General features: G+C 43.7%; 1 protein-coding gene across 4 annotated transcripts in view; it reads right to left on the reverse strand.

Annotated features, from left to right (window-relative positions):
• Window positions 1–665: 665 nt before the first annotated feature.
• Window positions 666–14,501, reverse strand: part of Mlh1 (mutL homolog 1) — a 44,049-nt gene continuing 30,213 nt past the window's right edge. For 3 of the 4 annotated variants that reach the window (XM_028860023.2, XM_028860021.2, XM_037207986.1), the window contains 7 exons: window positions 13,931–14,079; window positions 9,166–9,274; window positions 6,817–6,880; window positions 4,706–4,870; window positions 2,484–2,576; window positions 2,232–2,345; window positions 666–1,044 (listed from right to left, as the gene is read on the reverse strand). In XM_028860023.2, the coding sequence (XP_028715856.1) occupies window positions 877–1,044; window positions 2,232–2,345; window positions 2,484–2,576; window positions 4,706–4,870; window positions 6,817–6,880; window positions 9,166–9,274; window positions 13,931–14,079 (862 nt within the window). In that variant the 3' untranslated portion in view covers window positions 666–876. Of the gene's footprint in view, window positions 1,045–2,231; window positions 2,346–2,483; window positions 2,577–3,376; window positions 3,970–4,705; window positions 4,871–6,816; window positions 6,881–9,165; window positions 9,275–13,930; window positions 14,080–14,501 lie in introns of those variants that run through there. The other variant, XM_037207985.1, reaches the window with a different exon arrangement.

A 14,501-nucleotide genomic window follows, 5' to 3' on the forward strand; every position in this document is an offset into this window, starting at 1 on the left:
CTAGCCACTGGCCAATCAGTGTTTTATTTATTGACCAGAGTAATTTGACATACAGACCATCCCACAGCAGACTTTTTTTATTTTATTTTTTAAAGCAAAGCTGGAGTTTATTAAAGTTTTAAGATGGATTTAAGCCTGGGCATTGAGGGAGGAGATGTGTAGGAAACCCAAGATACGGACTTCTCAAAAGTTGCTGTTCCAGGGCTTCTTTTTTTTTTTTTTTTTAAAGATTTATTTATTTATTATATATAAAGTGTTCTGTCTGCACACACCTTGCAGGCCAGAAGAGGGCACCAGATCTTACTACAGATGGTTGTGAGCCACCATGTGGTTGCTGGGAATTGAACTCAGGACCTTTGGAACAAGCAGTACTCTTAACCTCTGAGCCATCTCTCCAGCCCCCCCCCCCCCCCCCCCCCCCCGCTTCTTTTAAAAGGAACTTGAATGGATATAGCCTATGGTATCTGATAACCAATTTCCTGATTAAAAACATCACAGCAGGATTTGGGAAAACTTCAAGAGTTTTTTTTTTTTTTTTGAGTGTACGTAGAAATGCCTCTTCAGGTGCCAAGGGGCTTTTTGGAGTCTTCAACACAACCCAATATATACTAGGTGAAAATCAGCTTAAATAGTTTTCCAATGTAAAGTTATATATATATAAAAAATAATTGAAACACATGTGAGTTTATTTGCAGCCAATCCACAGCTGAAGGCAAATGTGAAATTTTAACATTAAGTTGTAGTAACAACGCGGGATACAAAGCATGAACAGTGAGCACTGGAAACCCTTGAGCACGCCAACTGTCCTGTGGCTTCCTTATCAGTGAAACATGCTTTGTCTTGGACAGTGAGTGTACACTCACTAAGGTGGTGTATTTAACACCTCTCAAAGACTTTGTATAGATCTGGCAGGTTGGCAAGCTGCAGGACATTTCCATCCTCTGTGAAATGCTTTGGAGGCAGAAGGTGTGAGCGAAAAGCTTTATAGATAATGTGCTCCACAGTCCACTTCCAGGGCTTTGGAGGAGAGCCAGGCATGTCAGTCTGGAAAATACATGAAATTCGATTTATCTCCCCACATACCGGCTGTCCCACTGACATGACAGGCACTGGGCCTGGAAGGTCTTAGTGGCATGTAGCGGGGCTTCTACAGGACAGTCTTGAGGATCCTACATGTCTGAGCAGAAGCAGCAAGATTTGTGAAGAAGAAAAACCAGTATTTTGAGGAACCACTGCCTATGTTTTTGTTTCCACTCCAGTGGATCTAACATTTCTGAGCCTGACTCCTGGATCATAACTCGACAGCAAACCCGGGTGTCTTAAGGTAGCACTGCTCTGACACTCCACGGAGGGTAGATGTGCCTCCCTGTTCCTCTCTGTGGAAGCCTTGGCTGCCCCACACATGGTTCTTTCCCACCTGCTGTGTGGTTCCCATCAAATAAGGTTAGAAGAGTTTGTGTGTCCACTTCCACACCAGGTTGAGTTCCTGGGGTCTCAGCCAGCAGCCAGGGCTAGTTTTTGTTCCACCACGTTAAGTACCAGAACCTCTGAGGACGCCAGGCGTCCCAAGCAGTGGACAACATGTGCACCATCACCAAGTGGCTGTGCACTACAGCGGCTAGCCTCTGGTTCTTAGAAACTCTTGACTCTCTGCCTTCCTCTGACACACGAGGGAGCATTATCTGACTGAAAAGTGGCGAGAAGCAGGAGGAACCCAGGCTCTTTTTGTCAGGTTGGCCTCTGAGGGATTAGAGACATGGCTTCCTGGTAAAGAAGACAGAGAGCAGATGCAAAGCAGGGAGAAACTGAGGTAGACAGAAGACTGGTCTAGTACTAAAGACTTGAGCTGTCACACAGCTGCTAGCTTAGAACACTGATCTAACCTGTCTCTCTCTGACAGGCTCTCGGATCATTCTAGAGGTCTATGTTCAAGTCCAGCAGAATGAAATAGAGTTCATGAATAAAAGCTGGCCAGTTGTAAAGAGTTGGGTGTGCTGCTACACACTTAGAATCCCAGCACTTAGGAGGCTGAAGCAGGAGTATCGAAAGTTCAAAGCCAACATGAGCCATATGCAAATTCCTAGGTTAAAAAAAAAGTTGAGAGCTGTTGTTTGAACCTTGTCATATAAAGTGAAACTATAGGATTTTAGAGATGATTTAAGTTCCATATCCTAAAGTACATGAGACCTGCCCCAGTCCTGGATGCTAGTGTGCATTAATTACCACAGTACCTGCTGGCCCGAAAGGGTTGACTCCTCCAGTATATACTGCTTCCGAATAGAGTAAAACACAGCACATTCTTTACTGAGGCTTTCAAAACATTCCTTCTCTTCATCCCAATTCACCTAATCCACAGAAGTCAATACAAGAAAAGCATTTAATACAGTGCTTTAACATTTCATTTATAAACATCACAAAGACAGACAGACAGACAGACAGACAGACACACACACACACACTGCTTAGCATCTGCTGTTATATACCTCTGTAGCCAGTCGAAGGATGAAGAGAGGCAGTCCCTCCAAAGGGGGTACATAGTTGTCAATCAGAAGGGGTAATCCAATCAGGTTCCCTTCCTGCTTGGGGAGGTGGGGGCAGAGGGTGGGGCAAGAAAGGAGGGTAAGAAATAATGGCATTAAGGCTGATAGGTTTCATTTCTCTCATGTTTCTATACTGGGTACAGGTTGTCGGATGGGCACTGTGAGACACAAGGTTAAGCATTTCAAAAGAGCCTTTGGTCAGGAACAACTTTTCCTTCTGGATCTGCTCAGAAACGTCAGGACAGAAGCCCCAAAGAACAAGAGGAAGATGAAGAAATGAAGCCATGGCATAGTGTCACTCTTCATGTGGCCTGTAAGGACTGGGATCTCAGCTTACCCCCCTGGGAGAGTCCTTCACCCTGGGAGCAGGAACAGTGCTGTGGGCCACAGAAATATGAAGCAGCAGGAATTCAGCTGACTATAGCAAAGGCTAATTAATACCCGGAAGAAGCAGGGCTCTTCCAGAGGAAAAAGCCAAGCCTCAAGGAGTCTTGGTGATACTAGCTTTTATATTATGTACTGGCTGGTTCCTGCAATGATCTTCTTGTGCGCTATGGCAGCTTTCCCAATTGATATCTAAGAACTTCTAACAGTGTGGACTGATCATTCCTTGGGCATATACAACTAAGGTATTTGGATACAGTCACGCAGGCGAGGCTTCTTACTTCCGGGCTTTCTGCTGCTTCTTTTTTTTTTTTGTTTTTGTTGTTGTTGTTTGTTTGTTTTGTTTTGTTTTTTTCTTTTCTTGAGACAGGGTTTCCCTGTGTAGCTTTGCGCCTTTCCTGGAACTCACTTGGTAGCCCAGGCTGGCCTCGAACTCATAGAGATCCGCCTGGCTCTGCCTCCCGAGTGCTGGGATTAAAGGCGTGCGCCACCAACGCCCGGCCCCAGCAAAAATATTAATGAAAATCAACAAAGATATGTATGAACTGAGGACCACAGTTTTACAAAATAGGGCTACTGTAGATTATTTGTTGCTCACACATAACACCACTGCCTGGCTTCTGCTTCTTCTTTTTAGCATTAGAATTCAGATGTCTGCCTTCTGCATTTATCTCCTTTAGCAAGCACCCAAAGGCAGGGCCAGCTCTGGACAAAAGCATCCAAGGACAAATGGCAGAATAAGCTCTCCAGACCACCTGCTAGGTAAATATCCATACGGAGACACTGCCTAGGCCAGGCAGACATTAAGTACATGGCCTTGATTCTTGTGCAAATTAATAAAGGTCAGACCCTCCTTTCTTACACAGCCTTAGTGGCACCCCCAGTTTTCCCCCCTCAAACAGTTAACTCAGAAAAAAAAGGGTTTTTACATACCATGTGCATCAAGCTATGAGGCAGGTTTCCTAGCTCCAAGCAGACTTATGCTGCCAGACCAGAAGCAGCAGGGCCAAAGTATTGCTGATGATAGGTGTATGGACAGGGGTCACTGGCGACAAGAGGAAGGAATGAGGATGGAGACAGGAACAAAGATGAAGATGAGAACAGGATGGAAAGAACTTAGAATGGGGGGGGGGGGGTTGGAGAGATGGCTCAGAGGTTAAGAGCACTCACTGTCTGTTCTTCCAGAGCTACTGAGTTCAATTCCCAGCAACCACATGGTGGCTCACAACCATCTACAATGAGATCTGGTGCCCTCTTCTGACCTACAGGTGTATATGCAGACAGAACACTGTATACATAATAAATAAATAAATCTTTAAAAAAAAATAAATAAATCAAAAAAAAAAAAAGAACTTAGAACAATGAGGGGACAGGAGGTGAAGGGACAGAGAAGAGCTAAGCATGAGAACAGAACTGAAGCTGTGTAGATAGAATTTTGTCTCAGAAGAATAAAGTGAACGGACCTAAGAGTTTTGTTTAAGTAGATTTCGTGTAAGTAGATTCATTTGATATCCCTCAGATTTCTAACCCATGCCGACCAATCGTAGTGTGTTCCCTAGGACTCTGGAAGAAACCTCCTCAGGGCAGGCACCTGAGGGGATTTCGATAGAACAGCATGATGGATGACTATTGCTGTATCATCTCCAGTGCAAATGGGGAGTGGAGAAAATGTCATGTATGGCACATGCTGCTTCTGAGGGGAGGCCAGCCTTTTGGTTCTAACCCAGGAACTTGACTCTTATCTGAAAGAAAGCTCAAAGGCATGCAAATAGCTGCCCCACCTCATCAATTTCCAAAGAGAAATAGTCTGCAAGCATCTCAGCTTTCTTCTTCAGAAACTCAACAATGTATTCTGCAAGCCCTTCCTTTGGGCCGTCTTCCTCTGTCCAGCCACTTTCAGGACTGTCTAAGGCCAGCATGGCGAGGTCAAAGAGTGGTGCTGGTTCCTGGGAAGAAGCAAGAAGATAGGTTTTAGGTGGGAAGCGTGAGTCCAACAGACCAAACTCAGTTCCGACATAAAGCACCAACGGCGACAGAATGCCCACTCATCATCGCAGGCTTCAATACCTCCATTACCAGCAGAACAAGGAGACAGAAAATCATTGTGGAGACAGTCAACAAGCACACGATGAGCACAAGATCCACGTGGCATTTACAGAACACCCTAGCAAGGTAATACTGATTCTTTTTCAGATGCACAAAGAACATAAACTGACAAAACACATGCTCCAGGCCATGAAACAAGTCTCAGTAAGTGTGAACACACTCAGGAATTGTCTTCAACCAAGCTAGAATTAAAGTAGAAATCAGTAACAGATTTCTGGAAAACCTCCAGGAGACTAGATGCTAAATGATGCAGACCTAAATACAGACAGCCTAGCTTACTCAGAAAGCTCCAGGTCCTAGCGAGAGATCCCGTCTCAAAAAGAAAACAATGACAAAGAACAAGAGGAAGTGGTAGACCCTGGGGAACAACACCTGACACTGTCCTCTGGCCCTACACACATGCACATAAATTTAAAACACCCACACAAAGCGAGAAGGGAAAGACGACATGAACAACTCTATCCGAGTGATAACCTGAATCTCTAATAGAGACTTTCCTATCATGGGATCTTCAAGCCCAGATTATTCTAAACAATGAGTAACAACCCTACAAAATGCTTTCAGAAAAAATAGCAAGGGAGAGCTTATGGACTCATCTATGAGGTCAACTTTATCCTCTACTAAAAACTATACAAATACAATAAAAAACATGGCAGACTAGTAACACCCATGAACACAGACTAAATAAATAAATAAATAAATAAATAAATAAATAAATAAATAAACTTGAGAAAATGAAATCTGGCAACACATAACCAAGCAGGGTTCATCTCAGGAGTGCAGGATTGGTTTAACACATGGAAACTTGTCAATGTATTTCACTATATTAATAGTCTAAAAAATAAAAAGATTATATCTCAGAGGAAGAAAAAGCATTTGAAAATTTTCAGTATCTATTACTAAATTTTTTAAAAAAATGAATTTCCCCAACATCTTAAGGGCACCCACAAAAACTCTCTCCAGCTACTAGCATATTCAACAACAAAAGTGTGACTACTTCCCCAAGACTGGAAGGAGAGGAGGGTTTCCATTCTCGCCACTTCTAGTTAACCCAGACTGCAACTGTCAAGACAAAGAGTAAGCATCCCCTGGGTAGGAGGAGGTAAAACTGCCTTCATTCTCAATATTTTGACCATTTATGTAGAAAAACCCGACTCTATATAGGCACTAACCAAACTAGGTGAGTTTAGCAAAACTGCAAGATACAAAAATCTATGTAAAAAAACTCATGTGCATTTCTGTAGTCTGGCAATAAACATTAGAAATTGAAACTGATAAATTGCCATGTACAGTACCATAGAAAAAGCGAGACATTAAGCTAATAAAATTTATCTTTTCTCAAAAGTTATCTACAGATGCAATACAATCTTAAATTTCCATAGGCTAAATTAAAATTTGGCACCAAAACCTTCTTGGAACAGACGAGCTAGAATCGTTAGAGGTTTATAGTAAAGTCCAATGGCAGAGTGTGTGCCTCCTACAGTGCCACACAATAAAGAAGAAGCAAACACACACCCCATCCCTGTTCCAGCTATGGTTTTAGAGTATATTTCTACTTTTAATTTCAAGTAAATATGTAGTAACATCTATAACAAGAAGCATTTGTTTAAGCTGGCTACAAAAGTTAACTATTTACCTGAAAAGTTTCAACCAAAAAACTTTATTGACACAAACTCTTAAACATACTTTGGAGAGTTTACATTTGCTAAGTAGTAAATCACTGTATAGCTCATACTCTGAGAAACAACCAGCTGCCATTTCGGAAGTAAGGAGGAAAGAAACTTACCGATAACCTTAGAACACCAAAATTGGCAAAATCATAAATGAGTATCTGGTAGAACAGCTCTTCACTGAAAATAAAAATGGAAGACTTTAGGAAAAATAAATCTGCTTGAAGGCCGAGCAGCAAGGACAGAATGGGACAAAGATGCTGCTGCCTGGCTGTGAACCTGGCTAAAGAGGTCTTCTCTACGTAAAGCACTGGGATTGCTAACGGGACTCTGCCTGGACTCTGCAGCCATCCCTCCCAGACAAGTCCAAACACAGGCTGGCTCACCTCCTCCTCTCTAGTGCTGTAAAGGCTTTAGACGCTGCAATGAAACCTAAACCACTGTCTGCAGAACTTTCCCTAGTAGAGCCCTAAAGATTACCCTCTGACAACTGACCATTAAACACCACAGGGTGCAGTACTTGCCTTGTTTATGAAGGCCTGGGTTTCATCCTCAGCACCACAGAAACAGTTGTATGGGAAAAAAGTACATGGGGCATTTAGCAAGGGCAGCTTTCCCTGATGGTCAGAAATGGACCCTAAGGCAGAATTATATGGCACTGATTTTTGCGGGGGAGGGATAAGGTGGGAAAAAAGGTCTTGCTATGTAGCCCAAAATGGAACTCACAATCATTCTTTACCTACACCTGCCAAGTGCAGGGATTGTAGGTGTTTGCCCCACGTCTGGAAGTGCACTGATATTTGAGTTAGTATGTTGCACTGGCTGATAACAACCCAAGGACAGCAATCAAGTATGCATACTGAATTACTAATAAAACCACATTCTTCCTCACATGCAAAATCCTAGCCTACAGCATAAATATGTAAACAAAGTATATGTGGGTACAGTATAACATGTAGAAAGGAGAACAAGGAAGGCTAAATATTAGGGGCTAAGAAAGACCTAAACACAGGTAAATGGCACAAGTCATGAAGGAAGACACAAAGCTAATTGTTTTTCTAGTTCCCACAGTCATGGTGTGGACTTTTCTACTTCATGAAATCAATGTGGATGGATTGTGGATTTCAGATTCAGGGTGTCAGTAAGAAGCTGCAACTCTGGTACTAGCCATGACTGCTACTGTGAGATGAAAGAAGGTGAACACCGGTGAGCTGTAGAGACACGCAAGTCACACACTCACATGTGCTAGAAAAGTAAAAGCAGGGAGAGGAGTTCCCAACAGCCCAGCTCACGGCCACTGCTGTGGTTTGAACGCCAGCACTCCACCGTGGGGTGCAGCTGGCAGACTAAGGCCGTAAGGGCAGGACTAGAGCTTTGGCCTGAGCTGCGGCTTCCGGACTGCTGAGGTCATGTACCCAGCTGTCTCAGACTCCTGCTGCCAGTAGCTGTTCCCACACAAGACCTTCCCTACCATGGCAGACTGCATCAGAATGCAGCCCAGATAAACTTATCTTCTCTTACGCTGCTTCTCACCATGTACTTGGCCACAGAAACAAGGAAAGGAGCTAACACACTGAATAAGTCAATGCAGTGAAACTTAGCACCATGCCAAAAAGGCTCCCAACCCAAGAAGGACTCCGAATTCTGGAGAAAAGTACTTGTGCCAGCAGGGAGCTTTAGGACTGGGGCTGCTTCTAGATTAGAGATGGCAAATAGATTTTTAGCCCATGTACCACGTTGATGCAGTGTACACTGTCTATTCCATTTGTAAGACCAAGAAGCACTCTGAGGTCACAGAAAGATTTAGAATGGAAGTCCTAAAGTAGATAAGCGATACACAGTGGACATAGGCAGCAGCAACCTCCCATATACATCACCTATTTGAGAATACACTGACTATAACCTCTAGATGTAATAGATTCTCAAAGTCCCTGGAAACAAAAACTGTCACCAGGTGTCAACAACGTGAATGGCACTATTGGGATTCTTCCCCATGTTGTGCAACAGCCTGACTTTGGTGGCTAGAATATAAGCTTTTCCTGCATTCTCAACGCCAAGAGAGAGGCATGGGCTTCCTTCTCTTGCTTCCCTGTAACCCTGTTGCACATAAGAGAAACCAGATGTCTAACAGCACAAAGTCCACATCAGCTGGTTATAGCCAACGTTTCCTGAGTGCTGAGCCAAGGGCTGGGCTTCTCTAGTCATTTATCCCCACACAATATCAATCAAATTTAGTCTTACTATCCTGATTTACAGGTCAAATACATGAGATACGGTATAGAAAAGAAATTTCCCATCAAGGAAATGGAAAAAGGTTGGACCTGGTCATGTCTATAACTTTCAAGGCTCTATCTATACCTGTCCTTTCCAGCCACCTCATATGCTCCTCTCCCCTCAACACCCAGCATTGGTGCCTGTCCCCAGAGACACTCTCTGGTGGCTCCACTGCTGTCACACAGATTTACCTAAGCTTGGTAGTGTTGAGGAGGTATAGCTTGGTCTGGTGCTGTGCCAAGGCCCACTGAGGATTCACACAGCCCACAAAGGAATGGTTATGGAGCATCTCCCGGAGAGCTAGAAACAAAACAAAACAAAAACCATGTAAGTAATGGAATCTCACCAAACACTTCTTCACAAGCCCCGCACAAGCAAAGATGCCTCAGCCAGGTCTCCTGCTGAAAGAAACCAAATGTGGAACAACACACAATTTGCCTCTAAAGATGTACAGAGGAGTTGCTAAAAGATTAAGGGATATACAGGGTCAAAATGAAAGGCAAATTAGAAAGGCAGATATTTGACAAGATTTCTGAAGCCAGCTTACCCAAGAGTGAAAGGCTCCTCCAGAATTGGAACCTTCAGCTTTCATGGGCTCTGACAGTGGGAAAGGAGGACAGATAAGAATGTTTGAAGGGACTGGAGAGACGGCTCAGTGGTTAGGAGCACTGACTGCTTTTCCAGAGGACCTGGGTTCATATCCCAGCACTCACATGACAGCTCACCACTGTCTGTAACTCCAAGATCTGACTCCTTCACACACAGACATGCATGAAGGCAAAACAAACACCAATGCACATAAAAATAAATAAATTACACACACACACACACACACACACACACACACACACACACACGAATGATTTGAAATGGGGGGGGGGTCTAATGCCCACAGCTGGAGCTGAATTTCCAAGAACGGTACCCTGCCCATAAAGGGAAGCAATACCTGTGTCCATTCTTCAAACATCTGATGCTTCTGTGTTGGCAGTAAAGGAAAAGAAAAAAACAACCAAACCAAATCAAAACAAAACCCCTGACAGCCAGAATGTACAGCCATAAACTCATCTTCACATGCTTCTACAGGCAGAAATGATGGCAGACAGACTGCCTGAGAACCCTAATGGAGATAGTGGTTTATATTAATACCAGGCTTCAAGTAATCCCCCAAAAAAGGTACCAGTAACTAGCAGCTCTGTGTGTGTGTGCAAGTGCAATCTACATCATAAAAGAGAAACAGGAAACCAAGTTTCGGAATCCAAAAACAAGTCCAGAAGACCTACAACGAACAGCCCTGGAGCCTGGAAACACTGCCAAGAACACATACACTCAGAACTCACAACTGCAGACATCACGTGGACTCAGAAGAACCAGCAGGACTTCAGAACACCGAGAACAATGACAGCTGAGACAGTGGCAGGCGACAGACTAGACAACGTCAGTGGACTAAAGACAGTCTCACAGGACAGCCCAGAAAGGCAGAGAAGATGTGAGTGAGGACAGGACGAAAAAACAAAACTTAAGTCCAGAACGGGGTGGGGTGGGATGGAGCTAATATCTGAAAATACCCAACAGTATCTCACAAAGACAAAAAATGTAAGTCTTCCCTCAGTTCTAAGAAATGCAAATAAAGCCCCCCAAACAAAAAAGAGAAAAACCCCAAACCAAACATCACCCCTTTCAACACTCTCAACTACACTCAAAAGCTACCAGGGAGTGGGGAACTAAAGAGCACTTAAATGCACTCAGAAAGAAAAGGGAGATTACCACAAATATTAAATATTTGACTCATGGCTGAATTTTCAATAGTAGAAATAAGAAACTACCACATACAATACAACAACAACAACAAAAAACCCCACAAACAAAAAAACAATTATCAACCTGGAATTTTAAAAAACAAAAGTGATTTTGAGAAAACAAACTCAGCTTGTCATGGCCGTTGTTGCTATATTTGTGAGTTTTCATTGTTATGTAAGTTCTGTAATTATGCCCATAAAGACGATTACTTTCTCCACATGGGGACTAAGCAAAGCACCCCCCACACACACACTCATCTCCTCCCCAGTCCCCTGGAAACTTGTATCTTTACAGGATGTTCTGTGTAGGTGGAGATGATTACTTTTAAAGCTGGAAAGCATCAAATAGTCTAGAGTAACGAGCCGCTGGAGGAGGAAGAGCAGTACAGTCCCCTGAAAGGAGGCCAGAGAGTTCCTAAGAGGAAATTCATGGTCTCTCTAACCATCCCCAGCCAGCAGGAAGGCAGAATCCATGTCAGCTGGCCCAGCACAGGGCCTTTTCACAGAACTTCAAGGGCCTCTATTTTATCCCATCCAAAATGCTCTTCCAGCCCTAGAAGGTTTCTCTATGTGTTTTCCTCCATCCTGCAAAGACCAAAATGGAGAAAATCTATATCAAAGCTAAACCATATATCCTACTTCAAAACTGAGACTGTGGGTTTTGACATCTTCTCAGCACCAACAGATAAAGCTAAGCTAAGGAGGGATCTTAGTGCAGAGGCCCTGCCTCGCCTCCCAGGCCTCAGGGGTTGGGGTGGTTACTGCTTATTTGCCCTTCTGCCTGATGGGTCAGCAAGGTTCATTAAACAACCTGTGCGACCCCATTCATCTCAGCCACCACTCCAAGTACGGTGCAACACACCGCACAGATTAACTAACTAATATCATGTTGCAAATAATTAACTGATATGTAGCACATCAGTCCCTGTGAAAACCAGGTTAACAGTGTCCACATCTGATCCAAGACTGTTTACCGAAGAACAATACACTGACCGGACTTTGCATTTAAATATCAGGTGAGCCTACCCACAAAGGACATTGCCAGTACCAACTCACTGTGCTTGGCTGTTCTTCTTTGTGTGTTTTGGTTTGTTTTATTTTTTATTTTGTTTTTGACATGAAGTCCTACTATGTTATATTGTCCAGGCTAGCCTAGAATTCCTAGGCTGAAGTGAACTTCTTGCCTCAGTTTTCACAATGGTGAGGACTCAATGCAAGGACCACCATGCCAGGCCAGTTTTAGATTGTCCAGATATTTCCATGTAATCTGTTTTTCCTTTCCTCATCTCTTCATCTTTCCTTTTTTGGTCTCTAAAATAGAAGATGGAAGCATGTGCTCTCTCCAAAGACTATTTGAGAATTAAGTTAGAAAGTGTGCATGGATATATATTTTTTAGGTCACTTAGAACCATCATGTTGGCCTCAGCAAGACTCTAAATAAATATGACTACACTTGATATAGGCTGATTTTACCCTGTACCAAAAAGTTTATTAGTTAAAAATATCACTGAAATGATCTTTACTGACCTCTAAGCATGAGGGAGATTATCTAAAAACCACTCTGAGGAAAGCTGCTGAAGAAATCACGCAGCAGCTCATCTTTCTTAAGCAATTTAAAACTGCTTTCAGAGCTCAAGGCGTGGAGAGTAACTCAAAGGAATGCACAACCACAACACATCATGGAAATAACAATCGGGAGCCAATTGGCAACGTGTGCAATGGGCAGAAGCCCAGTCACAGGAAGACGTTGTGTATCACATGTAACTGGACAGAATGAGGGTGGGGTGGAGAGACCTAGCAGACACACATGGAGCAATACATGAATAAGTTCAGGCCTTCCTGTGTCGGCTCAGACCATGGTGACAGAGATGGAAACTGGAAGAAGCTGACATGGGGCGGCTATGGCAGAGGGTTCAGGCTTAGTGGATGGACTAATTTGCTCCTGAGCTGTACAATCTTTTCAAAAAGTAATTCAGGAGGCTGACATGGTGGCAGATGCCTGTAATCCCAGACCTAAGAGACAGAAAACTCAAGGCTAATGTGGGCTACAAACTGAGTTCTAGGCTAGCCTAAACTATACAGTGAAACCTTGTAAACTATACAGTGAAACCTTGTCTCAAAACAAAACAAAACACAAAGTAACAATGCAGATGATCCTAGTTTATATTTTATAGTAATAGTGAAATTGATTGATTTTTTTCTACATTTATTTGTTGTATGTGTGGGTGGGTGGTGGTCACGCACGTACCACAGTGCACATGTAGAGGTCCGAGGACAACTTTCAGGAGTTGGTTTTCTTTTTCTACCATGTGGGTCAGATTATTGAGTCTGGTGTTTTTACCCAGGGAGCCATCTTGCAGGCCTTTCGGATTTACTCACGGCAGATGAAAACAGAAAGGTCACGGCTAGATGACAGATTCAAGCACAGAGCTGCCACCTGGAGCCTGCACGATACCCACACTGGAAGAGTAGCTCCTCAGAGGTGTGGAACACGGCTGTGAGGGCGGCATGGCCGTCACAGCCGGTCGGTCTCCTTACATCAAATCACTGACTCCGTCCTCCACTCACTTCTAAAACCTTCCGGCTAGTTTTCTATTAAGAGGGACCAGGATGAAGTTTGGTACTCAACTACTCTCAAAAGCTACTTCTGAGGATAACAAGGAAGGACTTCATCGGCCTTCAGGATATAAAAATACCCCGCTTTCTTAACAAGTGTCTTACTGGTTACTTCTAACCAGCTGGTGATCTTCTAAGACAAATCAATCTCACATTCCGAGGCACAGAACAGCTAAGTCACAGTGTGAGGTCACACAGCGAATATGGGAGTTGAGGATTGGAACTCCAGCGGCATGACCTGTCAAGTCTCAGCTAAGCACACCCCACTTGACAGGATAAATACTTCACTGCTCGTTCACGATGCTGCTTTTAGCAAAAATAGAAACAAAGTAGAAATTACTGCAATGACCACTGTGGCCACCCCTTCATTAATAGGAATAACAGTTATTTTTGCTCACAGCCCTTCTCTTCCTCCTGAGAACTGTCTCCTGTGTAAGGGGAAACAGTCTATCCATGCAGCACACAGCAGTGCCCACCTGACAATATGAGTGCTTTCTACCTTTCCAAAACCCTGAGTGCCACACACACCTCAGCACTTACGTACTCTCATGGCCTCGCTCATTAATTTCTTCCTGGAGACTCAAGACACTGGTAAGGTTAATGATCCTCCTCCGGGGGTAACAGGCAGCTGTCATTTCCTTCCGGGAGTCATTTTCCATCATCTCCACATCAGAATCTTCCCGATGTCTCTTTCTGCAATGAAAGGAAAGAACTCCAGATCTCCAGACTGTCCTGGAGCTCGCTCTGTAGACCAGGCTGGCCTCGAACTCAGAGATCTGCCTGCCTCTGTCTCTGAGTGCTGGGATTAAAGGTATGTGTTACCACTGCCCAGCTCCATTTTATTTTTTAACTCAGCCAGTGTATGGGTTGAACTTCAGAGAAATGAGCAGCGTCTAAGTGCCGGTGGCCGCTTCCACATGCTGTGCTATGGCAGGCCAGTAGCTGTCCTGTGTCACACTACCTATCTCATAACCCTCAGATCTCAAGGGCCTTGAGCAAGTAAATAGACCTTGTCAAGCCTCATTCATTCATGAATAATTCCAAGATCCATCATCTGTCCATCTACCCATCCATCTGACACTGATACACACTAACTACATACAGCAGTGAACACA

This window comes from Peromyscus leucopus, chromosome 7 (genome assembly GCF_004664715.2).
Source record: "Peromyscus leucopus breed LL Stock chromosome 7, UCI_PerLeu_2.1, whole genome shotgun sequence".
Classification (NCBI taxonomy): Eukaryota; Metazoa; Chordata; class Mammalia; order Rodentia; family Cricetidae; genus Peromyscus; species Peromyscus leucopus.